This window comes from Ranitomeya imitator, chromosome 7, assembly GCF_032444005.1.
Source record: "Ranitomeya imitator isolate aRanImi1 chromosome 7, aRanImi1.pri, whole genome shotgun sequence".
NCBI classification, from domain to species: domain Eukaryota; kingdom Metazoa; phylum Chordata; class Amphibia; order Anura; family Dendrobatidae; genus Ranitomeya; species Ranitomeya imitator.
In genome coordinates this window covers 13436167-13463736 of record NC_091288.1, presented here as the reverse complement: position 1 = coordinate 13463736, position 27570 = coordinate 13436167, and the positions used below count along the sequence as shown (strand labels likewise).

The 27570-nt window shown below is 49.4% G+C and overlaps 1 protein-coding gene across 2 annotated transcripts; it reads left to right on the top strand.

Annotated features, from left to right (window-relative positions):
* Positions 1-2678: 2678 nt before the first annotated feature.
* On the top strand, positions 2679-27223 carry CATIP (ciliogenesis associated TTC17 interacting protein). Of its 2 annotated transcripts, none has more exons than XM_069732734.1 (11): positions 2679-2872; positions 8249-8357; positions 8444-8644; positions 19766-19821; positions 21594-21680; positions 22201-22365; positions 22443-22564; positions 25093-25169; positions 25881-25969; positions 26530-26751; positions 27090-27223. In XM_069732734.1, the coding sequence occupies exons 1-10, from the start codon at positions 2849-2851 to the stop codon at positions 26743-26745; spliced, it is 1146 nt and encodes a 381-aa protein (XP_069588835.1). In that variant the 5' UTR covers positions 2679-2848; the 3' UTR covers positions 26746-26751; positions 27090-27223. The 2 variants fall into 2 exon arrangements, with proteins under 2 accessions (XP_069588835.1, XP_069588836.1); XM_069732735.1 differs by lacking the exon at positions 27090-27223 and having other exon boundaries at positions 2682-2729; positions 2778-2872; positions 26530-27060.
* Positions 27224-27570: the final 347 nt, after the last annotated feature.

Here is a 27570-nt window from a genome sequence, read left to right as displayed (position 1 = left end):
AAGTGATGTCAAATGTGATATTTTCTGAGAAATTTGCTAAAAAAAAAAGTATTTACAATTAAACACAGGGTTTTTCACAAGAGGCGCCAGGTGTTTCTATCAATAGCGGGGTCTGTAGCAGCACAATTGATGTATCTGTTATTGTAATTTTCCAGTCAGTTCCATTGATTTCAGCTGCACACATATCATTCTAAGCACACTGCACTTTATATTTATAGTCTATTTCCTAAACTGATTATTGTTACCATTTGGTATAAACAACATCCATTTGGTCCCATTTGTGCTATTGATAGGAACACCTGGCGCCTCTTGTGAAAAACTCTGTGTTTAATTGTAAATACTTTTTTGGGTAAATTTCTAATAAAATATCGCATTTGACATCACTTATGTTTATGCCTCCTCATCACATTAAGTTCATTATCTTACTGCGGATTTTCTGTTAAATATAACCTTATAAGATACAATATAAAGTTTCTTATTTTTATGTTTGATTGATTTATGGCAATAAATAAATAAACCGGTGCTTACGCTTTCACCCTTCATGTTCCTCGGTGCAGCTGGTGAAGATCCCTCATGGGACCGGGGACTAATAAAAAAATGACATTGTGGTAATGTGAGATGGGAGACAAATCTATGTAAATATGTTTGTACCCAAAAGAGTCCAAACTATTCTTCTGCGACTAGGAGATATTACATTTATAAATATAATTACTTAATAAATATTAATATATGTATAAAAAATAAACAAGCAAAATAAATAAAAAAGACTAGAAATGCACAGATGAGTCTGCGGCGCGGACAACGAGGCATAGTTCTGGCTTTGTTATAAACAGGACGGTGAGCGGGGCGGTATTCAGTGGGTGCACCGCAGAGAAGGAGATAAACGATCACATTGCCCCAGAGAGGAGGCAGTAAGGCCGGGGTCACACTGGCGTTTTAAACGGCCGCGTGCATTGCACTGCACTCGGACCAATGTTAGCATATGGGGCAGCTCCCAGCAGCCGACTTTTTGTCGGCCGTTTTCCTCGGTCAGCATGCTGCGATTGTCTCGGACCGAGGAAAACTCTCGGCTCACTCGCACCTATATAAGCCTATGGGTGCGAGTGAGACAGCGCACATCACTGGGATATCATCCGAGTGATGTGCGTTATAAGTGGACCCCAGCAATGGAGGAGATGGAGAAATTCATTTCTCTGCCTCCTCCGCAGCTGTGCTCCGATCCTCCCTGTGCGAGAGAATCGGAGCACAGACGCATGACTGCGAGCAGGAGCCGAGGGTCATTAGCATATCGCATCCGATGATCTCGCATCGGATGAAATACGGCAGTGTGACGCCGGCCTTAGGGCTGGAGGCCAGGAGGGCGGCGGGGCGCTGGAGGGCGGCAGGATGTTGGAGGGCAGCGGGGTGCTGGAGGGCATTAAGGCATTGGAACGTTGGAGGGCGGCAGGGCGGTGGGACGTTGGAAGGCGGTGGGGCGCTGGAGGGCGGTGGAGCGCTGGAGAGCGACTGCCACATTCTCAATAACTTTGGCCTTGGCTGGAAAAAAGAGAGGGCAGCAGAGATGATTTTCATTCACTCCAGCTGTGCCCCACGTACCCCCAATGTGGCGCACAGACACAGGGTGACACTGTGACGCCATACTGTACTGTATATACACGGCTTCATCACTTATGACAACAGTGAAAGATGGCGGTGGGAGATGGTATGGTAGTGATAGTGTGATGGCATTGACAGTGAGATGATGGTGGAGGGATGATGATGGTAGGGTCACCCAGGGATGACGTTGCTAAAGGCATTGCTAGGGTGATGGTGATAATGGTGTGATAGTGTTGCAAGTGTGTTATGTTGCTTGGGTAAAAGTATTGCTAGGGTGACGGAGGTAGTAGGGTGACGACAGTGTGATGGCATTGCTTGGGTGATGGCATTGGTAGGAGAAAGGTGTTGCTAGGGTTATCATGTTGTTAGGGTGATGGCGTTGATTGGGTGATGGTGTTGGTAGGAGCATGGTGTTGCTATGGTAATTATGTTGCTAGGGTGATGGTGTTGCTAGAGTAATGGTGTTGCTAGGGTGATGGTATTGGTAGGACCATGGTGTTGCTATGGTAATTATATTGCTAGAGTGATGGAGTTGGTAGGAACATGGTGTTGCTAGGGTGATGGTGTTGCTAGGAGCATGGCGTTGTTGTGGGGCGGCTCTGCAGGATCTGACTTCTGATTTCTGGCATTAAGTCGTCGCTGCCATCATCCGCCGTCATTGTGAATAAGAAATGAAAGACCAAACACTAAAACTGTCTTTCAGAGGTTAAAGAACGCATCTACATGCCGCGTTTATTTTCCACGCATAAGTGCAGCGCGTCATTTCTTTCTGCAGACTTTCATTGAGGATTAACCTTTTGCTATGATTGGAGTGAAATCAGCGGATAAAATCTGGCTAGATGCGCTTTGCACACGCTGCTTAATTCCAGCCTCAAATCTGCGACCTTGACGTTCACTTCCGGCACAAAATCTGGGGCCGGATTGTAAGGACGTGATGACCATTCCCCTCCCCCCCCTTCTTGCAAAAGCCTAATCCTGGGCAGGAGGGGGTTAAAGTAAGAATGTATTCATTGCAGTGCCGACTCTCACCACAAGATGGCGGCGCTGCACTGACGCTGACAGACCCAGAGCCTTGTTGTTATGGAGACTGTGGCTGCGGTTGCCAAGGAGCGGACGCAGCCGGAGTACAGGAGGCCTCAACAGCCGGAGTACAGGAGGCCTCAGCAGCCGGAGTACAGGAGGCCTCAGCAGCCGGAGTACAGGAGGCACCGGGGCCGGTACATGAGGAGACGGAGTGCGGGGAGCTGAGGCCATGTGCACACCAGGAACAGCAGAGGTAAAGCAATATGGAGGAAAGTAAGTGCCCCCTGTGCGGCCGCTCATGTCCCCCCCATGTCTATGGAGCTTGTGCACTGGGCACAGTCATGGGGGGCAGATGAGGGTCTTCCCCAAACTGTTCCCACAAAACTGAAGCTACAATTGTCCACAATGTCCTGTGCTGAAGATGAAGCTTTCCCATCACTGGAGCTGAGGGTCCGCGGCCAGTGTCAGACTGAAGAACACTGGGCCCACCAGAGGATTTGATTTTGAGGGCCCACCTTTCTCCCCACTGAAGAGCCCCATAGTAGCTGCAAAGTTTGCACTATGAAATCTCCTGAATGAGAAGGCAGGGCCCACCGGAGGATTCTCCGGTTCTCTGGTGGGCCAGTCCAACCCTGTCCGCGGCCGCCCCCTGATAACAGCCCATAGCATTATCCTCCTCCACCATCTGTACAGGGGGCACAATGCAGTCAGGGGGCAACGTCCTCCTGGAATCACCAAACCCAGACTCCTCCATCAGAGAAGTGTGATCCGTCACTGCCCAGAACACGTCTCCTCCAGAGTCCAGTGGTGGCGGCTTTACACCGCTCCATCCGACGCTCGGCATTGTGCTTGGTGATGTACGGCTGCACGCAGCTGCTTGGCCTTGTTCTGATAACAGAGGAGGTCTGGACTCTGCACTTATGGGGGCTGTATCATTACGAGGTTTCCACTTCGTGGCCGACTTGCTGCGGGCGATGGGGGGCAGATGTTTTGCACTGAAGAAGAATTTCCCATAATGGTCACAGTACGTGCAGCACCACAGACAATACCGACCAGAGTTTCCCTATAAGCAGTGCCATCATTTTCTCCTGTTGCCTGTATACACTGTTAGGCCGGTTTCACACGTCAGTGGCTCCGGTACGTGAGGTGACAGTTTCCTCACGTACCGGAGACACTGACTCATGTAGACACATTGAAATCAATGTGTCTCTGCACATGTCAGCGTGTTTTCATGGACCGTGTGTCCGTGTGCAAAACACGGAGACATGTCAGTGTTCGTGGGAGCGCACGGATTACACGGACCCATTAAAGTCAATGGGTCCGTGTAAAACACGTACCGCACACGGACGTTGTCCGTGTGCAGTCCGTGTGCCGTGCAGGAGACAGCGCTACAGTAAGCGCTGTCCCCCCCACATGGTGCTGAAGCCGCCATTCATATCTTCTCTCCAGCAGAGTTTGCTGTAGAGAAGATATGAAAAATCCTTTTTTTTTTTTTTTTCGTGTTTAAAATAAAGATCCCTGTCCCCACCCCCCTCCCACCCACCCCCTGTGCGCCCGCCCGCTGTTACTAAAATACTCACCCGGCTCCCTCGCAGCGCCTGTCCTCGCCGCAGCTTCTCCTGTATGAACGGTCACGTAGGGCCGCCGATTACACTCATGAATATGCGGCTCCACCTCCCATAGGGGTGGAGCCGCATATTCATCACTGTAATCGGCGGCCCTACATGACCGTTCATACAGGAGAAGGTGCGGCCAGGACAGGACGCTGCGAGGGAGCCGGGTGAGTATTTTATTAACAGCGGGCGAGCGCACAGGGGGTGGGAGGGGGTGGGGACAGGGATCTTTATTTTAAACACGAAAAAACAAAAAAAAAAAGGATTTTTCATATCTTCTCTCCAGCGAACACTACTGGAGAGAAGATATAAATGGCGGCTTCAGCACCAGATGCAGGGGACAGCGCTTATCTCTAGCGCTGTCTCCTGCATTCTCCGTGTGGTACCCAGTTGGCACACGGGCGGCACACGTGTACCACACTGATGTGCCACAGAAACGCACGGCACATGGACACGGATAATTCCGGTACCGATTTTTCCGGTACCGGAATTATCTGGATATGTGAGACTGGCCTTAGGCCACGTTCACATGGTCAGTATTTGGTCAGTATTTTACATCAGTATTTGTAGCCAAAACCAGGAGTGGGTGATAAATACAGAAGTGGTGCAGATGTTTCTATTAGGCCGGCCTCACACTAGCGAGTTTTACGGACGTAAGAGCGCAGAAACTACGTCCGTAAAACTCGCATAAAATACGGCACAATTATTCTCTATGCCCCTGCTCCTATCTGCCGTATTTTCCTGATCAGTATTATACGGCTTTCTACGGCCGTAGAAAATCGCAGCATGCTGCGTTTGTCACCGTATTGCGCAAATAAAACGTCAATGAAAGTCTATGGAAGCCCCAAAAATACGGATTACACACGGACCAGCAGTGTGACTTGCGAGAAATACGCAGCGCTGTTAGCGAGAAAAGCCAGTAATTCAGTTTTACTGTACACCGCACTGAATTACCGGCTTTTCTCGCTAACAGCGCTGCGTATTTCTCGCAAGTCACACTGCTGGTCCGTGTGTAATCCGTATTTTTGGGGCTTCCATAGACTTTCATTGACGTTTTATTTGCGCAATACGGTGACAAACGCAGCATGCTGCGATTTTCTACGGCCGTAGAAAGCCGTATATATATATATATATATATATATATCATTGAGACACATATATGTATATATATTAATATTTCATCCAGCGCGATATATCAGAAAGCCGATAATTCAATTGCCGGCTTTTGCTTTCTCCTTCCTAAACCCGACATGATATGAGGCATGGTTACATACAGTAAACCATCTCATATCCCCATTTTTTTTGCATATTCCACACTACTAATGTCAGTAGTGTGTATATGCAAAATTTGGCCGTTCTAGCTAGTAAATTAAGGGGTTAAATGGCGGAAAAAATTGGCGTTGGCTCCCGCACAATTTTCTCCGCCAGAGTAGTAAAGCCAGTGACTGAGGGCAGATATTAATAGCCTGGAGAGGGTCCACGGTTATTGGCCCCACCCTGGCTAAAAACATCTGCCCCCAGCCACCCCAGAACAGGCACATCTGGAAGATGCGCCTATTGTGGCACTTGGCCACTCTCTTCCCATTCCCGTATAGCGGTGGGATATGGGGTAATGAAGGGTTAATGTCACCTTGCTATTGTAAGGTGACATTAAGCCAAATTAATAATGGAGAGGCGTCAATTATGACACCTATCCATTATTAATCCAATACTAGTAAAGGGTTAAAAAATAACACACACATTATTAAAAATTAATTTAATGAAAAAATCACAAAGGTTGTTGTATTAATTTATTCTACTCTCAATCCACTCACTGAAGACCCTCGCTCTGTAACAAAAAAAATAATAAACCAACAATATACATACCTTCCGAGGATCTGTCACGTCCAACGATGTAAATCCATCTTAAGGGGTTAAAATATTTTATAGCCACGAGCTTTGCTAATGCAGCTGTGCTCATGTCTGCAAAACCCCGGAGAATGAAGGTAAAGTAGGTCAATGACCTATATTTACCTGCATTTGCGGTGAGGCGCCCTCTGCTGGCTGTTCCTAGATCGTGGGAACTTTCCTAGAAAGCTCCCTGGCTCGAGTTCATATGAGGACAACCAGCAGAGGGCGCCCTCTTATGATCTCGAGCCAGGGAGCTTTCTAGGAAAGTTCCCACGATCTAGGAACAGCCAGCAGAGGGCGCCTCACCGCAAATGCAGGTAAATATAGGTCAATGACCTACTTTACCTTCATTCTCCGGGGTTTTGCAGAAATGAGCAACGTTGCATTAGCAGAACTCGTGGCTGCAAAATATTTTAACCCCTTCAGATGGATTTACATCGTTGGACTTTACAGATCTGCAGAAGGTATGTATAGTGTTGGTTTATTATGTTTTTTTTGTTACAGAACGAGGGTCTTCAGTGAGTGGATTGAGAGTAGAATAAATTAATACAACAACCTTTGTGATTTTTTCATTAAATTAATTTTTAATAATGTGTGTGTGTTATTTTTTAACCCTTTACTAGTATTGGATTAATAATGGATAGGTGTCATAATTGATGCCTCTCCATTATTAATTTGGCTTAATGTGACCTTACAATAGCAAGGTGGCATTAACCCTTCATTACCCCATATCCCACCGCTACACGGGAATGGGAAGAGAGTGGCCAAGTGCCAGAATAGGCGCATCTTCCAGATGTGCCTTTTCTGGGGTGGCTGGGGGCAGATGTTTGTAGCCAGGGGGGCCAATAACCATGGACCCTCTCCAGGCTATTAATATCTGCCCTCAGTCACTGGCTTTACTACTCTGGCGGAGAAAATTGTGCGGGAGCCCACGCCAATTTTTTCCGCCATTTAACCCTTTAATTTAATAGCTAGAACGGCCAAATTTTGCATATACACACTACTAACATTAGTAGTGTGGAATATGCTAAAAAAATGGGGATATGAGATGGTTTACTGTATGTAACCATGTCTCATATTATGTCGGGTTTAGGAAGGAGAAAGCAAAAGGCGGCAATTGAATTACCAGCTTTCTGCTATATCGCGCTGGATGAAATTTTAATATATATACGTATATGTGTCTGCTGATTTTATATATATATATATATACAGTATATATGTTTGTTTGTTTTTTTAACACATGGATCCCTTGTATATCCGTATGTCGGTTTTGAAAGCCTTCGAGAAAAACACGCAGTACGGATGCCATACGGATTACATACGGAGGATGCCATGCGCAAAAAACGCTGAAACACCCTGCCTACGGAGGAGCTACGGACCACTATTTTGGGGACTTTTCAGCGTATTACGGCCGTATAAAACGGACCGTATTTTCATACGCTGAGTGTGAAGCCGGCCTTAGACTTTTCCTCTCATTATTCCACTCCTGATTCTGGCTTATAAATACTGATGTGAATACTGACCAAATACTGATGTAAATACTGACCGTGTGCACTTGGTCTTAGGTACAGTCACACACGCAATGTCTCCACATCCGTGAACAGCGGTCGGATTATTGTGACCAGACTTTGATCAGTGTGGGACGAGTATTTATCTCCACCTTCTCCGTTCTGTCAGATGACATCCGAGTGCAGTCTGATTGTTTTCCCATACACTGGCATTGCTGATTTTGATCAAACACTCGGCTCAATATTGGAAATCTCTTCTCTTGGTCCGAGGAACAGATCAGCCGTGTGCACAGCCCCATAGGATATCATAGGGTCGAGTGCTATGAGTGAGAACTGCGGCCGTGTGAGCCGGAGTCAGAGCTTCTGCAGCAGCTGCGGCTCCTACGTCTCCTCTCGTGTCGGCAGAGATTCTCCCGGGGACCAGTGACTCCTCCAGCAGGAGAGATGATAGGAGTCCGCTGATGTGTGCGCTACTGGGGGCTCGTGATCTCTCGTTTTATATGAGACCCCCAGATAGTGTAAGAAGGGACGGGTGTGAAGCCATGCCTCCCTAGTAGATGAGGCCGTGAGGCCGCAGACCCTTCTATGTTCCTATGTGACCGGTGTCGTATCTTTCAGGTCTCACACATGATGCCGTCCGGCAGCAGCACAACTGAGGTAGAGATTTCTGAACCTCCGAAGCCCCTGAGTGCGAGTGTGGAGGCCGTGGAGTGCATGTCCAGCGTGGGTGAGTGCAACCTCAGACCCTCCATCTGTCAGCGGACTACAACCCCCAACATGCCCCCTAGATTAATGGTATATATCTTTCTCCAGGGCTGGACGAGCTGCGCCTCTGTCTGTTTCCTGAGTCTTTGCAGTCCGTCTCCGCGTCCTCAGCTGAGCTCGGCTCCTTCACCGTCAGTGTCCAGTCCACTTACTACGAGCAGGACGGACGGGAGGATGAGAAATGTTTCCTCGTCCACATCAGCAGTCACATCTCGGTGGATGACGTTCCCTGCGGAAGTGCCATCACCGGTGAGTGCACAGTACACGCACATACTGATCCACAGGACGTTCCCTGCGGAAGCGCCATCACGGGTGAGTGCATAGTACACGCACATTCTGATCCACAGGACGTTCCCTGCGGAAGCGCCATCACCGGTGAGTGCATAGTACACGCACATTCTGATCCACAGGACGTTCCCTGCGGAAGCGCCATCACGGGTGAGTGCATAGTACACGCACATTCTGATCCACAGGACGTTCCCTGCGGAAGCGCCATCACCGGTGAGTGCATAGTACACGCACATACTGATCCACAGGACGTTCCCTGCGGAAGCGCCATCACCGGTGAGTGCACAGTGCACACACATACTGATCCACAGGACGTTCCGTGTGGAAGCGCCATCACTGGTGAGTGCACAGTACATGCACATACTGATCCACAGGACGTTCCCTGCGGAAGCGCCATCACCGGTGAGTGCACAGTACATGCACATACTGATCCACAGGACGTTCCCTGCGGAAGCGCCATCACCGGTGAGTGCACAGTACACGCACATACTGATCCACAGGACGTTCCATGTTGAAGCGCCATCACGGGTGAGTGCACAGTACACGCTCATACATACTGATCCACAGGACATTCCCTGCGGAAGCGCCATCACGGGTGAGTGCACAGTACATACACATACTGATCCACAGGACGTTCCGTGTGGAAGCACCATCACTGGTGAGTGCACAGTACATGCACATACTGATCCACAGGATGTTCCCTGCGGAAGCGCCATCACCGGTGAGTGCACAGTACATGCACATACTGATCCACAGGACGTTCCCTGCGGAAGCGCCATCACCGGTGAGTGCACAGTACACGCACATACTGATCCACAGGACGTTCCCTGTTGAAGCGCCATCACCGGTGAGTGCACAGTACACGCACATACTGATCCACAGGACGTTCCCTGCGGAAGCGCCATCACGGGTGAGTGCATAGTACACGCACATTCTGATCCACAGGACGTTCCCTGCGGAAGCGCCATCACCGGTGAGTGCATAGTACACGCACATTCTGATCCACAGGACGTTCCCTGCGGAAGCGCCATCACGGGTGAGTGCATAGTACACGCACATTCTGATCCACAGGACGTTCCCTGCGGAAGCGCCATCACCGGTGAGTGCATAGTACACGCACATACTGATCCACAGGACGTTCCCTGCGGAAGCGCCATCACGGGTGAGTGCATAGTACACGCACATTCTGATCCACAGGACGTTCCCTGCGGAAGCGCCATCACCGGTGAGTGCACAGTACACGCACATACTGATCCATAGTACGTTCCTTGCGGAAGCGCCATCACTGGTGAGTGCACTGTACACACACATACTGATCCACAGTACGGTCCTTGCGGAAGCGCCATCACCGGTGAGTGCACAGTACACACACATACATACTGATTCACAGGACGTTCCTTGCGGAAGCGCCATCTCCGGTGAGTGCACAGTACACGCACATACTGATCCACGGGACGTTCCGTGTGGAAGCGCCATCACCGGTGAGTGCACAGTACATGCACATACTGATCCACAGGACGTTCCGTGTGGAAGCGCCATCACTGGTGAGTGCACAGTACATGCACATACTGATCCACAGGACGTTCCCTGCGGAAGCGCCATCACCGGTGAGTGCACAGTACATGCACATATGGATCCACAGGACGTTCCCTGCGGAAGCGCCATCACCGGTGAGTGCACAGTACACGCACATACTGATCCACAGGACGTTCCATGTTGAAGCGCCATCACGGGTGAGTGCACAGTACACGCTCATACATACTGATCCACAGGACATTCCCTGCGGAAGCGCCATCATGGGTGAGTGCACAGTACATACACATACTGATCCACAGGACGTTCCGTGTGGAAGCACCATCACTGGTGAGTGCACAGTACATGCACATACTGATCCACAGGACGTTCCCTGCGGAAGCGCCATCACCGGTGAGTGCACAGTACATGCACATACTGATCCACAGGACGTTCCCTGCGGAAGCGCCATCACCGGTGAGTGCACAGTACACGCACATACTGATCCACAGGACGTTCCCTGTTGAAGCGCCATCACCGGTGAGTGCACAGTACACGCACATACTGATCCACAGGACGTTCCCTGCGGAAGCGCCATCACGGGTGAGTGCACAGTACACGCTCATACATACTGATCCACAGGACATTCCCTGCGGAAGCGCCATCACGGGTGAGTGCACAGTACACGCTCATACATACTGATCCACAGGACATTCCCTGCGGAAGCGCCATCACCGGTGAGTGCACAGTACACGCACATACTGATTCACAGGACGGTCCCTGTGGAAGCGCCATCACCGGTGAGTGCACAGTACACGCACATACTGATCCACAGGACATTCCCTGCGGAAGCGCCATCACCGGTGAGTGCACAGTACACGCACATACTGATCGACAGGACGTTCCGTGTGGAAGCGCCATCACCGGTGAGTGCACAGTACACGCACATACTGATCCACAGGATGTTCCCTGCGGAAGCGCCATCACCGGTGAGTGCACAGTACACGCACATACTGATCCACAGGATGTTCCCTGCGGAAGCGCCATCACCGGTAAGTGCACAGTACACGCACATACATACTGGTCCACAGGACGTTCCCTGAAGAAGCGCCATCACCGGCGAGTGCACAGTACACGCTTATACATACTGATCCACAGGACGTTCCTTGTGGAAGCGCCATCACCGGCGAGTGCACAGTACTCGCACATACTGATCCACAGGAGGTTCGCTGCAGAAGCGCCATCACCGGTGAGTGCATAGTACACGCACATACTGATCCACAGGATGTTCCCTGCGGAAGCGCCATCACCAGTGAGTGCACAGTACACGCACATACTGATCCACAGGACGTTCCCTGCGGAAGCGCCATCACCAGTGAGTGCACAGTACATGCTCTTACATACTGATCCACAGGATGTTCCTTGTGGAAGCGCCATCACCGGTGAGTGCACAGTGCACACACATACTGATCCAGAGGACGTTCCCTGCAGAAGCGCCATCACCGGTGAGTGCATAGTACTCGCACATACTGATCCACAGGACGTTCCCTGCGGAAGCGCCATCACCAGTGAGTGCACAGTACACGCACATACTGATCCACAGGACGTTCCCTGAAGAAGCGCCATCACCGGCGAGTGCACAGTACACGCTTATACATACTGATCCACAGGACGTTCCTTGTGGAAGCGCCATCACCGGCGAGTGCACAGTACTCGCACATACTGATCCACAGGAGGTTCGCTGCAGAAGCGCCATCACCGGTGAGTGCATAGTACACGCACATACTGATCCACAGGATGTTCCCTGCGGAAGCGCCATCACCAGTGAGTGCACAGTACACGCACATACTGATCCACAGGACGTTCCCTGCGGAAGCGCCATCACCAGTGAGTGCACAGTACATGCTCTTACATACTGATCCACAGGATGTTCCTTGTGGAAGCGCCATCACCGGTGAGTGCACAGTGCACGCTTATACATACTGATCCACAGGACGTTCCTTGTGGAAGCGCCATCACCGGCGAGTGCACAGTACTCGCACATACTGATCCACAGGAGGTTCGCTGCAGAAGCGCCATCACCGGTGAGTGCATAGTACACGCACATACTGATCCACAGGACGTTCCCTGCGGAAGCGCCATCACCAGTGAGTGCACAGTACACGCACATACTGATCCACAGGACGTTCCCTGCGGAAGCGCCATCACCAGTGAGTGCACAGTACATGCTCTTACATACTGATCCACAGGATGTTCCTTGTGGAAGCGCCATCACCGGTGAGTGCACAGTGCACACACATACTGATCCAGAGGACGTTCCCTGCAGAAGCGCCATCACCGGTGAGTGCATAGTACTCGCACATACTGATCCACAGGACGTTCCCTGCGGAAGCGCCATCACCAGTGAGTGCACAGTACACGCACATACTGATCCACAGGACGTTCCCTGAAGAAGCGCCATCACCGGCGAGTGCACAGTACACGCTTATACATACTGATCCACAGGACGTTCCTTGTGGAAGCGCCATCACCGGCGAGTGCACAGTACTCGCACATACTGATCCACAGGAGGTTCGCTGCAGAAGCGCCATCACCGGTGAGTGCATAGTACACGCACATACTGATCCACAGGATGTTCCCTGCGGAAGCGCCATCACCAGTGAGTGCACAGTACACGCACATACTGATCCACAGGACGTTCCCTGCGGAAGCGCCATCACCAGTGAGTGCACAGTACATGCTCTTACATACTGATCCACAGGATGTTCCTTGTGGAAGCGCCATCACCGGTGAGTGCACAGTGCACGCTTATACATACTGATCCACAGGACGTTCCTTGTGGAAGCGCCATCACCGGCGAGTGCACAGTACTCGCACATACTGATCCACAGGAGGTTCGCTGCAGAAGCGCCATCACCGGTGAGTGCATAGTACACGCACATACTGATCCACAGGACGTTCCCTGCGGAAGCGCCATCACCAGTGAGTGCATAGTACACGCACATACTGATCCACAGGACGTTCCCTGCGGAAGCGCCATCACTGGTGAATGCACAGTACATGCTCTTACATACTGATCCACAGGATGTTCCTTGTGGAAGCGCCATCACCGGTGAGTGCACAGTGCACACACATACTGATCCACAGGGAATTATCATATATAGTTGCATATTTCTTCCCGTAGAGTTATGATTTCTCCTTCGCCTCATTGGGGGACACAGACCATGGGTGTATGCTGCTGCCACCAGGAGGCTGACACTAAGTAATACAAAGAAAAACTTAGCTCCTCCCCTGCAGTATACACCCTCCTGCTGGCTCCCAGCTAACCAGTTCTTGCTTAGTGTCCGTAGGAGGCACACGGACGGGTCTGCTATTCAGACCCAAAGAACTCTTTTTTACCGTTTTTTACTTTTTACTACGGTCGAATGGGGCGACGGATTCTTTCATGTTCCGATCTCCTCGAACCAACAACAGGCGAGCACGGGAGTTTTACCTCTCCGTATCCTCTCCTGCGACGTGGGAAGCCACTGCCTGAGCTGATTTTAGGGGCGACGGGCCCCTTCAAGGGCACCGATCTCCCCCCTCCCTTATCAGACGAGCACTGGAGTGTCACCTTCAGTATCCTCTTCTGCAGCCAGGCCTATTGCCGGACATTCAGCCCTGTCCACCAGGTTTTACCCTCGGCTGTACAGAGGCACCTTCCAGCGTGGCGTCCGAGCAGCCCCCACTGCATCACCACTGAAAAAGCGGATGATGGAAGGAGGCAGACGGTTCCTCTCCACCCCCCTTCTGCAGGGATGGTGGATGGAGGCTCCCCAACCCTGCACCGTCCTATCTACCTGGGCACAGCTCTGTCCTGCAGCATCTGCCACCCCCTCCATATTGGGGTAAGTGCTCCGTGAGATTTGGGTTTTCCGGCGGTCAGAGGAGGGCTCCATAGCGACTGGGTCCCCACAGAGCTTCGCGGCACTTTTCCCCTCAGTCTGCGGGTGCGCGCCGGCCGAAGCCATAAATTTAGTCCCCGGCTTCGGCCCTGTTTAGGCCGCATCCCGGGAAGCCCCGCCCACCGCTTGCTCCCTTCTAGCGGCTCCGCCCCCCTATTCAGGCGCTTCTCGTTCCAGACGAGATCTCGGCGGCCATCTTCTTCCTCCTCCATTGCGGTCACTATTTCTTCTGGAGGGGGCTGCGGCTGGTGGTTTTTCAGCGCTGAAGTCAGCGCTATTCCAGAATGGGGACTCAGAACCTGAGTAAGGTGAATCACCCCAATATCTCCCCCCCCCCCCCGGCACGCATCCCGGCAGCATTAAGGGACTAGCTTTCCCTGTTTTTTTATATACATAAGGCTGCAATCTCTGGTGCTCCTGCAACTACAGAGTGTATAGTACAGTGTGCAGGCTTGCAAACAGAGCTGTGAGTTCCCAGCAATGAAGCTCTCATGACTCGTTCCCTGGTGACTCATTCCCTGGTGACTCATTCCCTGGTGACTCGTTCCCTGGTGACTCGTTCCCTGGTGACTCGTTCCCTGGTATTTAATACTCTGCCCTGTAGTCGCTGGGCCCATAGGTGCATCCCCAGCTTTCCATGCCTTTTTATTAAACCCAGGACCAGCATTCCCTGGTCTTAAGGGTCCCCTAGTTTTAAAAGGGTCACATCCCCAGCATTCTCTGCTCTGCCAGAAACCGGTCTCCTTTTCCTTAGTACTTAATCAGGCCAGTATGCCCTGGTCTTAAAGGCACAGGGCCAGTAGGCACTGGTCTTAAAGGCACATGGCAAGTATGCCCTCGTCTTAAAGGCACATGACCAGCATCCCTGGTCTTAAAGGAGCATGACCAGCATTCTTGTTCTTAAAGGCACATTACCAGCTTTGCTGGTCTTTAAGGCACTTGTTCCAACATTCCTTTCATGACCAGTATTCCTGGTCTTAAAGGGACTCTGTCACCTGAATTTGGCGGGACTGGTTTTGGGTCATATGGGCGGAGTTTTGGGGTGTTTGATTCACCCTTTCCTTACCCGCTGGCTGCATGCTGGCTGCAATATTGGATTGAAGTTCATTCTCTGTCCTCCATAGTACATGCCTGCACAAAGCAATCTTGGCTTGTGCAGGCGTGTACTATGGAGGACAGAAAATGAACTTCAATCCAATATTGCAGCCAGCATGCAGCCAGCGGGTAAGGAAAGGGTGAATCAAACACCCAAAAACTCCACCCATATGACCCAAAACCAGTCCCGCCAAATTCAGGTGACAGGTTCCCTTTAAAGGCACGTGACCAGCATGCCCTGGTCTTATAGACTCGTTACCAGTATCCCCTGGTCTTAAAGACACGTGTCCAGTATACCCTGGTCTTAAAGGCACATGACCAGTATGCCCTTGTCTTAAAGGCACGTGACCAGTATTTCCTGGTCTTAAAGGCACATGACCAGTATGCCCTGGTCTTAAAGGCACGTGACCAGTATCCCCTGGTCTTAAACGCTATAACCAGTATGCCCTGGTCTTAAAGGCACATGACTAGTACGTCCTGGTTTTTCAAGGCCATGACCAGTATGCCCTGGTCTTAAAGGCACGTGACCAGTATCCCCTGGTCTTAAACGCAATAACCAGTATGCCCTGGTCTTAAAGGCACATGACTAGTACGTCCTGGTTTTCAAGGCACATGACCAGTATGCCCTGGTCTTAAAGGCACGTGACCAGTATCCCCTGGTCTTAAACGCAATAACCAGTATGCCCTGGTCTTAAAGGCACATGACTAGTACGTCCTGGTTTTCAAGGCACATGACCAGTATGCCCTGGTCTTAAAGGCACGTGACCAGTATCCCCTGGTCTTAAACGCAATAACCAGTATGCCCTGGTCTTAAAGGCACATGACTAGTACGTCCTGGTTTTCAAGGCACATGACCAGTATGCCCTGGCTTTTAAAGGCACACGACCAGTATGCCCTGGACTTAAAGGCTCAGGACCAGTACGCCCTGGTCTTAAACGCAAATGACCAGCATACCCTGGTTTTAAGGGCACATGACCATTATCTCCTGGATTTCAGCATGCCCTGCTTTTAAAGGCACATGAACAGTATGTCATCTTACAAAAGGCACAAGACTAGTATTCCCTGGTCTTAAAGGCTCATGGCCAGTAACCCCTAGCCTTAAAGGCGCATGACCAGTATTTACTGGTCTTAAGGGCACATCATCTATCCTAAGCTGGTCACCCTAACTGAGCTCTGGAGCACTCACATGCTCCCTCTCCTACAATGGGAGCCGTCGGCTAGCAGGGGCCGCAAGTATTCTAGAAAAACGTACAGGTTCTAGAAAATCTCCATCAACATTTGACGGTGATGCACTGGAAGACCTCTATGTAGGATACCATACCTGGTCGGAATTTTATGGGCGACGGGTCCCTTAAAGGGCTCCGATTTCCCCCCACACCTTCAACAGACGAGCACACGGAGTGTCGCCTCCATGTATCTTCTTCTGCATCCAGGTCTATCGCCACAACCTGCCCTGTCCACTCGGAAACCTCAATTCTGGGGATGTGGCGTCCACATTTGTGGCGTCCCAACAAGGAGGTTTTCCCCCCTTTGTATCAGATGCAAGAAAGTGGACGATTCCTCTCCACTTCCCTGTTAAGAAGATGGTGGATCGAGGTTTTTCCTTATTTTCTTCTCTGCACGACGATGGCAGAGACCTGCTGGTTACAGTCCCGCATTCTGTCACTTGGCAGACTCGCCGGGCAGAATTTCTTGCGGTATTCCTACCAGTATCCTGGCCGGTGTATTATCAATTAAGATTCCACAGACGGTCGGATAGCAAATCTAGTTCGTTCCGCCTTGTGGTTTCGGGTTCAGTGCTCTACCCTTCCTTAGCCGCCACATGGGTTGCTTGACCAAAGGGAGAGAATGAAAGTCTCCGGGTCCCAGACCTTATCTACTTCGTTCCACAGTATAGCTGGCCAATCAAATCTTCTGAGCGGGAGACTAGCAAGGGATCGTATCTCTTCTTCAGGCTCAACCAGCAGTGGAAGCATTGGCCAGGACAGTCTAGATCTAAGGGATCTTGGTTCCAAAATGGAGGGAATGAAAAGTATCTCCATTCCTGGACCCCAAACTTCTAACAACCTTTGACAGGGCCCTTTCTTTTTTCGGATGGAGTTCCTCCGCTCAGCCACTACTTCAACAGAGAAACGTGGTTGTTTTCTGGCATCCATCGTTATTCGGGATTCTTACCCTCACATACCTATTTCTCCTCTCTACTATAATCTCTTCGCCTTTCCATTCGCGAACAGTATTTTCACGACCTGGCCCTTCTGTCTGGCTACCACACTAGAGTGGTCGCAAGGGTCATGACGGTTGTCATGTTCTTCTTGCACCTTAGAAGCATGGTCGTCCTGCCCTATTTGGTCGACTTTGTAGCCGCTCTCCTAGGACTACGCTGAGTCGTCCATATCTCTTGCAATTACCTCTCTATTGGGCTAGCAGCTAATCTTAGACAAGTTTTTTTTTTTTTTCCCTCATTCTCAGCCCAGCAGATCCTCTTTGAGGATGATCCTGCCCAAGAAGGATGGTTATTCTCTCTCGGGTCTGGGTCGTGGCCCTTCTACAGGGAGCTTGCGCACTCGATCTCTCCTTCCCTCGGTTCTTTCAATTCGCTAGGAGGGTTCTGAGGGAAAGGACGTCTACGGAAGCAGTTTCCTTCGCTGCGCTCGTTTTCTGCAAGTCTATCAGGCTCTCAAAGGGTAGTCTCTGAGCTCCTTTCTCTTCCAGAGCCTTCTCCTGGCCCAAGGGCTATTGGGAGATACCATTGCCAGTTTTCTTCTCCCGATCATCTCTCTGTAGATCCGAACGGTACGGCTATTCCTTCAGCAGGCCCTCTGCCCTCTGGCGGGTCTTCAGTTGGATAATGCCTCGGCTGTGCCCCAAGTTAGCCATCTAGCAAGTACCCTCAGTCAAGCGCCATGGCTAAGGTACCTCGCACTCTCTGATGGGCCGAGTTCTATCTTCGGTGATCTCAACACTACATTCCCTGGAGTAGAACACTGGGCGGCAGACATATTCAGCCATCCGGGTTTTTCCTCAAGTGAGTGGGAACTTCACTCGGAAATCTTCCATCGGAACTGCCTTCACTGGAGTACTCCAGAGGTAGTTCGGATGGCGTCCAAGCTGAACGCCAATGTACTCCAGTTCATGGTTTGGCCTCGCGATCCAAGACCATTGCAGTGCATGATCTATTCTTCCATGGTACCAATTTCCATAACCCCTCTTCCACTACGTCTGAAACCTTTTCGGAAGCGGGTAGGGCCCCAGTGTTCCCGGGAGACCCGCACTGACCATATCAGGTTTTTTTTTTTTTCTCGCTTGCGGTACTAGTATTTTTCCGGCTTATTGTCTCAAGCTGGAAATATGGTCTTTCTTGCAGGCCTCAACCTGTAGTTCTTCCCTACCGCGTACCGTTAAATCAGTGGGACCTTAATGGTCCTGGGCATCTTACAGTGGACTCCTTTTCTGATCCGGATAGACTTTTCTATCAGGGAGGGTCTCTCCCCTTCTTTCTCTGCGTTCTTGTCCTCCTGATGAGTCTTCAGATCTCGACGCTCTGTTCTTTATCTTTTTTCCTTATTACCTTCAAGGCAAGGTTGCCCTCTAGCCATCCCCTTCCCTCGTTGCCAAGGGGTATTATATCTCCACTGTTGCAGGGGCATCGTCCTCTCATCTCCTTCGGCTCTAGTCCACAAAGCAGAATGGGTTCTCCATAATCTGGAAGAAGCGAGTGCTCCGAGTGGGTACGTATCGAGGACGACGTCCTTCCAAAGGTTGGACATTTTACTCGGGTTTTTCGATGGTAAGTAGGCTTCCTGACGGTCGCAGCAAGGGTTTAGCCGTTTTTCTTCGGCCACGTTAGCCTGGTGGATTCTTTTCTCCATCCAGGAGTCCTTTCGCGCTAGATGCCAGCCTATCTCCCTGTCTGAGGGCTCTAGGCGCCAGACGTCGGCAAGCACGACCGCAGGCTTGCGAATTCCTCCAGGCCGCATGCATTCTTGAAGCACTATAATTCACTCACTTCCACAGATGTGAGTCTGGGCAGGTGGACTTTGCAGGCCGCGGTGGCGCACTTGTAAGTAGCGGCTACACGGCCTGAAGTGATGTTGTCCCCACCCAGGGACTGCTTTGGGACGTCACATGGTCTGTGTCCCCCAATGAGGCGAAGGAGAAATAGGGATTTTTGTGTACTCACCGTAAAATCCTTTTCTCCGAGCCATTCATTGGGGGACACAGCTCCCACCCTGTTATTAGCTTATGCTTTGTTTTTATCTTTTGATATGTTATACTCGTATATATAATGTGACATGCTTTACGCTTATATGTCGTTATTGATCTCCTACTGCTTTTGCACCGAACTGGTTAGCTGGGAGCCAGCAGGAGGGTGTATACTGCAGGGGAGGAGCTAACTTTTTCTTTGTATTACTTAGTGTCAGCCTCCTGGTGGCAGCAGCATACACCATGGTCTGTGTCCCCCAATGAATGGCTCGGAGAAAAGGATTTTACGGTGAGTACACAAAAATCCCTATTTTTTTTATTTTTGCAGCTTATATCTCTCTACAGCTGGAAACGCTGGAGCAGCATCACCACGAGTTTATTAAGGTACCGCACCATCAATGCCTTATTACAAGTCAGTCTCTGGCAGTGTCATTAGATATAATAATAGTAATCTTTATTTTTATATAGCGCTAACATATTCCGCAGCCCTTTACAGGTTGCACACATTATCATCACTGTCCCCGATGGGGCTCACAATCTAAATTCCCTAACAGTATGTCTTTGGAATGTGGGAGGAAACCAGAGAACCCGGAGGAAACCCACGCAAACACGGGGAGAACATACAAACTCCTTGCAGATGTTGTCCTTGGTGGGATTTGAACCCAGGACTCCAGCACTGCAAGGCTGCTGTGCTAACCACTGAGCCACCATACCGCCCTGATATGCGCCGGCAGGGATGGGGGGTGTTATTTCATGCTGGCGCTCATAGGGGTAGCAGCATAGCAGTGATGAAACTACGTGGTACAAGTGATTAGACTATTAGACCATCGCAGCTTCAAGTCCCCTAAAAACTATTGAATACAGTAAAAAGGAAAAGAAGAGTTTTTAAAAATATGACCCCCCCCCCCCCCCCCCCCCCCTTTGCCCTATTAAAAAAATACATATATTAGGTATTGCTGGTTCTGCAAAAGTCTGATCTATCAAAATATAAAATAAATTAATCCGATTAGTAAATGGTGTAACAGAAAAAACCTGCCAGAATCACGTTTTTTGGGGCCTCGGCAACATTGCAATAGGAGGCGATCAAACATCATATCTACCCGAAAATGGTATCAATAAAAATGTCAGCTCCATACACAAAAAAATTAGCCCTTTCCCAGCCTCATATCACGAGAAATGAAAACCTTACGGGTCTTGGAAAATGGCGACAAAAGCAAGATTTATTTATTTTTATTTATTTTTACAAATTTCCCCCCAAAATGTCAACACTTAAGTAGAAAAATAAATAAGTCTAAACATCTGTGTGCAGGCACCAACCTGGAAGATCATATTACCAGGTATGCTTTACCAAGTAGTGAACATGGCTAATAAAAAAACCAAAAATAACACAATTGTGGAATTGCACTTTTTTTTGCAATTTCAACGCACTTGGATTTTTTTCCCTGTTTTCCAGTGCACTATATGGTAACATGAATGGTGTCATTAAAAAGTACAACTCAGCCCACAAAAAAAACAAGCCTTATACGGCCACGTGGAGTGAAAAATAAAAAAAGGTATGGCTTTTGGAAAAGGGGATGAAGGAATTAAAAAGCCAAAATAATCAATGTGGAATTTTGGTACTATTTTTTTCTACCTTCACCATAAACACTAAAAAAAATACAACACGTTCTATGTAGCCCAGAGTGGTGTGGTTAGAAAAAAATAACCAGACCCGAAATCGGAGCCAATGGAGGTTTAATTGATGTTACAATAAAACAAGTCATCAAAATGTAAAGATGAAAAAAAAAAAATGAAAATATTGCTTTGTCTCTAAGGGGTTGAAGTGGTTAAGTCCATCATTGATCTCCTATTTTATTTTTTACAGCGCTCCAAAAAATGGAAATTTGGTTTGTGTGCACACAGCTCCCATGCAGATCAATGTGTCGTCATGGTTACAGGTTATAAACAACCGTCCATATTCTGATCTTGCAGTCGTAGCCTCTTTTGTGAACGCAAAAAGTAAGGAACAAAAAAAGGGAGTGTGGCTGCAGAGTTTGATTGCAGTCTGTAGATGCATAGGCCTGCAGAAGAGCTGTATACACAAAACGATAGTTTTTATGACTGTATAATGCCATCGTCCGGCGCCCCCAATAGACCACTCACTGTCCATTCTTCAGCTAAAAGGACATTCACTGGATAAGAAAACTGACATGACGAGACGCGGTGACCAGATGGTGATCAGCAGAGTTATTACTGAGGGTCAGGTGAGTGCGGAGGAGTCGCCCCCCACTATATGCAACCCACGAGGGGCCGTGTCTTCATATGTTAGGATATATTCGCATGATAGGGGTATTTCAGAGATTTGACACATTTTTACTTTTTTGATTTTCCTACGCTGCAAAAAGTGTTTAATATTCTGTCTAAAAAATGCGGCACAAAAACTGCACCAAAATCACAAATACAATTGTCTCCCCTAAATATATTTTTAGAAGGGGTTGTCAGTACAGCCCCTCGTTGAGTGCCCCAGTAAAGCATGCTTATATAATAGAAGAGTTACCCCCGATCACAGACCCCTATGTCAGATATAGCTTTGGGCATCATCCATTATATCCTGGGTTTTGTAGGACAACAGCATCCGACAATCGTCAGGTTTAGGAAAGGTGCACCATACTTTCCCCAACAGGAGCATCATCAGCGCCGGTCCCCCCCAGATACAGAAGTGAGCGACACGGGACAGCCCATCGGTGCGATAATAGGAGATTACACTTCCCCTTCTCTCCGCAGCAAGCCCACCAGGAATCCAAGTCCTACGATCTGAGCTCGCTGACTGGGTTCATCTCCGAGGCCTCGAACCTGCTGATCATGCGGCTTCTTGCAAGAAGGAAAACCCCACAAACCCTGGATTTTCTGACCTTGGATGCGGAGATGAATCTGTGCGTCTCGTCCTATGTAAGTTGTGTGACACGAGATGTCACTGGCTCCTTGTGCTGTGGAGCTTTACAGCAGACGTGGCTTGTGTATTACAGCGAGAGCTCGGCCCCCGGCTGCAGATCATCGGCAAAGACTCCATAGAAGTTTATGGCATAGAGCGAGCGATTCACTCAGACGACCTGCCCGTCACCTGGCAGTGCTGCTTCCTCCCTGACGGGTAACCGATATCGGATCGCTCGTATTCTTTTATTTCAGTAAGGGCTTGTTCAGACGAGTGTGTATTCGGTGTGTGCAGTTATTGAGTGCCATGTACCCTTTATACAAGCGAGTATACATGGCCATCAGTCCACGGAGCAAAAATTGCAGCAAGCACTACTGTAGTCAGAGTCATAGATATGAAGGCAGCTCCGGCAGCCATGTGCAATGCAGATGAGCACATGCCGTGTATCCCACCTCCCTGGTGCTGATGTTATCACATGCCGTGTATCCCACCTCGCCGGTGCTGATTTTATTACATGCCATGTATCCCACCTCGCCGGTGCTGATTTTATTACATGCCATGTATCCCACCTCGCTGGTGCTGATTATATTACATGTCGTGTATCCCACCTCCCTGGTGCTGATTATATTACATGCCGTGTATCCCACCTCCCTGGTGCTGATTATGTTACATGCCGTGTATCCCACCTCCCCGGTGCTGATTTTATTACATGCCGTGTATCCCACCTCGCCGGTGCTGATTTTATCACATGCCGTGTATCCCACCTCCCCGGTGCTGATTATATCACATGCCGTGTATCCCACCTCCCTGGTGCTGATTATATCACATGCCGTGTATCCCACCTCCCTGGTGCTGATTTTATTACATGCCGTGTATCCCACCTCCCTGGTGCTGATTTTATTACATGCCGTGTATCCCACCTCCCTGGTGCTGATTTTATTACATGCCGTGTATCCCACCTCCCTGGTGCTGATTTTATCACATGCCGTGTATCCCACCTCCCTGGTGCTGATTTTATTACATGCCGTGTATCCCACCTCCCTGGTGCTGATTTTATCACATGCCGTGTATCCCACCTCCCCGGTGCTGATTATATCACATGCCGTGTATCCCACCTCCCCGGTGCTGATTATATCACATGCCGTGTATCCCACCTCGCCGGTGCTGATTATATCACATGCCTTGTATCCTACCTCCCCGGTGCTGATTATATCACATGCCGTGTATCCCACCTCGCCGGTGCTGATTTTATTACATGCCATGTATCCCACCTCGCCGATGCTGATTATATCACATGCCGTGTATCCCACCTCCCTGGTGCTGATTTTATTACATGCCGTGTATCCCACCTCCCCGGTGCTGATTATATCACATGCCGTGTATCCCACCTCCCTGGTGCTGATTTTATTACATGCCGTGTATCCCACCTCGCCGGTGCTGATTTTATTACATGCCGTGTATCCCACCTCCCTGGTGCTGATTTTATTACATGCCGTGTATCCCACCTCCCCGGTGCTGATTATATCACATGCCGTGTATCCCACCTCCCTGGTGCTGATTTTATTACATGCCGTGTATCCCACCTCGCCGGTGCTGATTTTATCACATGCCGTGTATCCCACCTCCCCGGTGCTGATTATATCACATGCCGTGTATCCCACCTCCCCGGTGCTGATTTTATTACATGCCATGTATCCCACCTCGCCGATGCTGATTATATCACATGCCATGTATCCCACCTCCCTGGTGCTGATTATATCACATGTCGTGTATCCCACCTCCCTGGTGCTGATTTTATTACATGCCGTGTATCCCACCTCCCCGGTGCTGATTATATCACATGCCGTGTATCCCACCTCCCTGGTGCTGATTTTATTACATGCCGTGTATCCCACCTCGCCGGTGCTGATTTTATTACATGCCGTGTATCCCACCTCCCTGGTGCTGATTTTATTACATGCCGTGTATGCCACCTCCCTGGTGCTGATTTTATTACATGCCGTGTATCCCACCTCCCCGGTGCTGATTATATCACATGCCGTGTATCCCACCTCCCTGGTGCTGATTTTATTACATGCCGTGTATCCCACCTCGCCGGTGCTGATTTTATCACATGCCGTGTATCCCACCTCCCCGGTGCTGATTATATCACATGCCGTGTATCCCACCTCCCCGGTGCTGATTTTATTACATGCCGTGTATCCCACCTCCCCGGTGCTGATTTTATTACATGCCGTGTATCCCACCTCCCTGGTGCTGATTTTATTACATGCCGTGTATCCCACCTCGCCGGTGCTGATTTTATCACATGCCGTGTATCCCACCTCCCCGGTGCTGATTATATCACATGCCGTGTATCCCACCTCCCCGGTGCTGATTATATCACATGCCGTGTATCCCACCTCCCCGGTGCTGATTATATCACATGCCGTGTATCCCACCTCCCCGGTGCTGATTTTATTACATGCCGTGTATCCCACCTCCCCGGTGCTGATTTTATTACATGCCGTGTATCCCACCTCCCCGGTGCTGATTTTATTACATGCCGTGTATCCCACCTCCCCGGTGCTGATTTTATTACATGCCGTGTATCCCACCTCCCCGGTGCTGATTTTATTACATGCCGTGTATCCCACCTCCCCGGTGCTGATTTTATTACATGCCTTGTATCCTACCTCGCCGGTGCTGATTTTGTTAGTATCCCTTGTCGCCACCAGTTCATTCTTCCCTTTACTTCGCTACAGACATATGACGAGTCGCATCCAGGTCGGGTCTCCTGTCACCATGAGAATCACACAGATGCCGATACTCTCAGAGCCAGGTATTAATGCCAGAACATCAGTCTTTACACAGTGATATAATCCTTTTATCAAGAGCAGAACAGATGTGGGAACCTTAGGACATGTGCACATGTTAATTATTTTCTGCGCCATTTCTACGTTTCTTGGCAGGAAAACGCAGCTTAAAATACGCTTGTTTTTACGCTTTTTCCACACATTATTGTTGAAATCTGCAGCAAAAAGCTAGAAGAATTGACGACATGCTGCATACTGCACCAAAACTAAGCAATGTGTGCATGAGACTGCAGGATTCTCCTTCATTTTTGCTGGCATCAGGAAACTCTTCAGGTTTTGTGCCAACACTGCACAGGAAAAACCGTGCCTGAAACGCAACGTGTGCACACTGCCTAAAAGGAACCTAATGCATAAATGGCTGCACTCAAAAGCAAAGTATCACATCTGCATTAGGATTTTGTGCAGCGACATCTGTCAAATAATAGAAGTAAACAGTATAGGACAGACCCCCATTGACTATTATGGGGTCTATCATTTTTCTCTAAAAAGTAGCCTCATCCTGACCAAGCGCATGACGCAGATGTGAACAGCGCCTGAATTTATCGGGCATCTAAAGATCTGAACCATGCCTTGTATTCTGGACCAGTGGATGGGAACGAATTTCGGCAAAGTTGTAATATTTAGACTCCGCCACTTTGTAGCAAACAAGGACCTGATGCTCTCAAATCTGTTCACAGATGAAGAAGATCCCAAACCGGTGTTTGAAAAGAAGCCCCTAATCTGGGAGGAAGACCCTCAGCTGCACTCACAGTTCCTGGAGAGAAAGGTATGGCGAGGAGGGCTGGGGCTGATTAATTGGATGTTCCCATCTTGGCTATTGAAGGAATACCTAGAAACAGCCGAGTAGACTGCTGGTACATGTTGTTTCCGTAACTCCCGTTCACTTCTTGTGTAGCACAGCGCACTCAGCCATTTTCATAATCCTGGCAATCACATGTAGATTTTCCCTTAACTGGCTAAAGTGGGAATACCAACTTTAGCTACAGGAGAACTACAAATCTCAGCTCGCAATGTAAGCCAGAAACTGCCCACAGAAAGCGGAGATATGTAGATTTTTTTTGTTAGTTTTTTTTGCATGGATAACTTTATAATTTGGGGCTGCAACCTTTACCAGACAGAGGCCAAAAGTGCTCCCTTTTTTAGCCTCGACCTGAGCGGTATGGGGCTGCTGTTAACTGTATAGGAAAGGACAGCAGACTGCGCTGCCCGGTACAGAGGGATCACTGCAGTAAAAAAAAAAAAACATGCGGTATCTATTTTGTTTGTAATCCTTCCCCATGGTGGACGGCTGCCTTATTCCTCCAGAATTGCTTGTACTTTCCGCAGGAAGAACTAGTGTCCGATCACGAGACGTACCTGCGACGACATCCAGAGATGAAGACCCTCCTCGCGGACTTCATGCAGTTCTTACTCCTCAGGAAGCCGGAGGACGTCGTTACTTTTGCAGCCGAGTTTTTTGGGCCTTTCTCCTCCACACAGGAGCGCGGAGAAACTTTCCAATCCTCCACGATCTCTAGTCCATTTCAGGAAGGGTCCAAGTAATGACTGGTACGAGACGCTTGCAAATGTTACGTTTTTAAGACTTTATAATATATCATTGCAGTGAGATTTCAGCAATCCATTATCCTCCGGCTCAAAGTCCAATTAAAGGGATTTTGCTACATATATAAAATGTAATCTCACAAATGGCACCAAAACATCCAATGAAGCACAAGCCTTTTCTATCGGTGCAAATGTAAATGAGGTTGGTGTCTCAGGAGGGCGCCAGGTGTTTGCAGCCCTACGGCTTACAGCATGAATACTTGCCATAAAGAAAGTGCCGTACCACCGATATTCAATAAAAATGTCACTACGTGATCAGTCATTGTGTGCGATTTTCTAACCAGATCGGCAGATTCTCCTCCTCTTTGACTTGTTGCCATATAATGTCTGAATGAAAGCAGATACGGAGCCAGGATTTTGTGCGTAGTCTCCCAGGCCTCCTAGAGAAGCACAGACCCGGCTGTGTCCTCCCATTTAGCTTTACATTGAATCCTATGGCAGTGAGATGCTATGAAACCACAGACGTCCAGACCGACCTTCATCTACCGCAAACCTACAGCTACCAGCATGGTAATACCGCTCATGGGGACGCCGGAGAGCTGTATGTTGGGGGGTTCTCCAAATTACAGCAAGCTCACAACATAACTTGCCAACTTTGGGCTATAAAGGTTAATTCCCAGAAAATAACATTATCTCTCATCCTTAGGATCACTGAGGGTCTGACCACTTAGACCAACAGCGAACCCAAGATTGGGGCTCTGCTCCCTTCAGGATGAGGCTGCAGAGGTGCACATACTCGATCTTCAGGCCATTCATTATCTATGG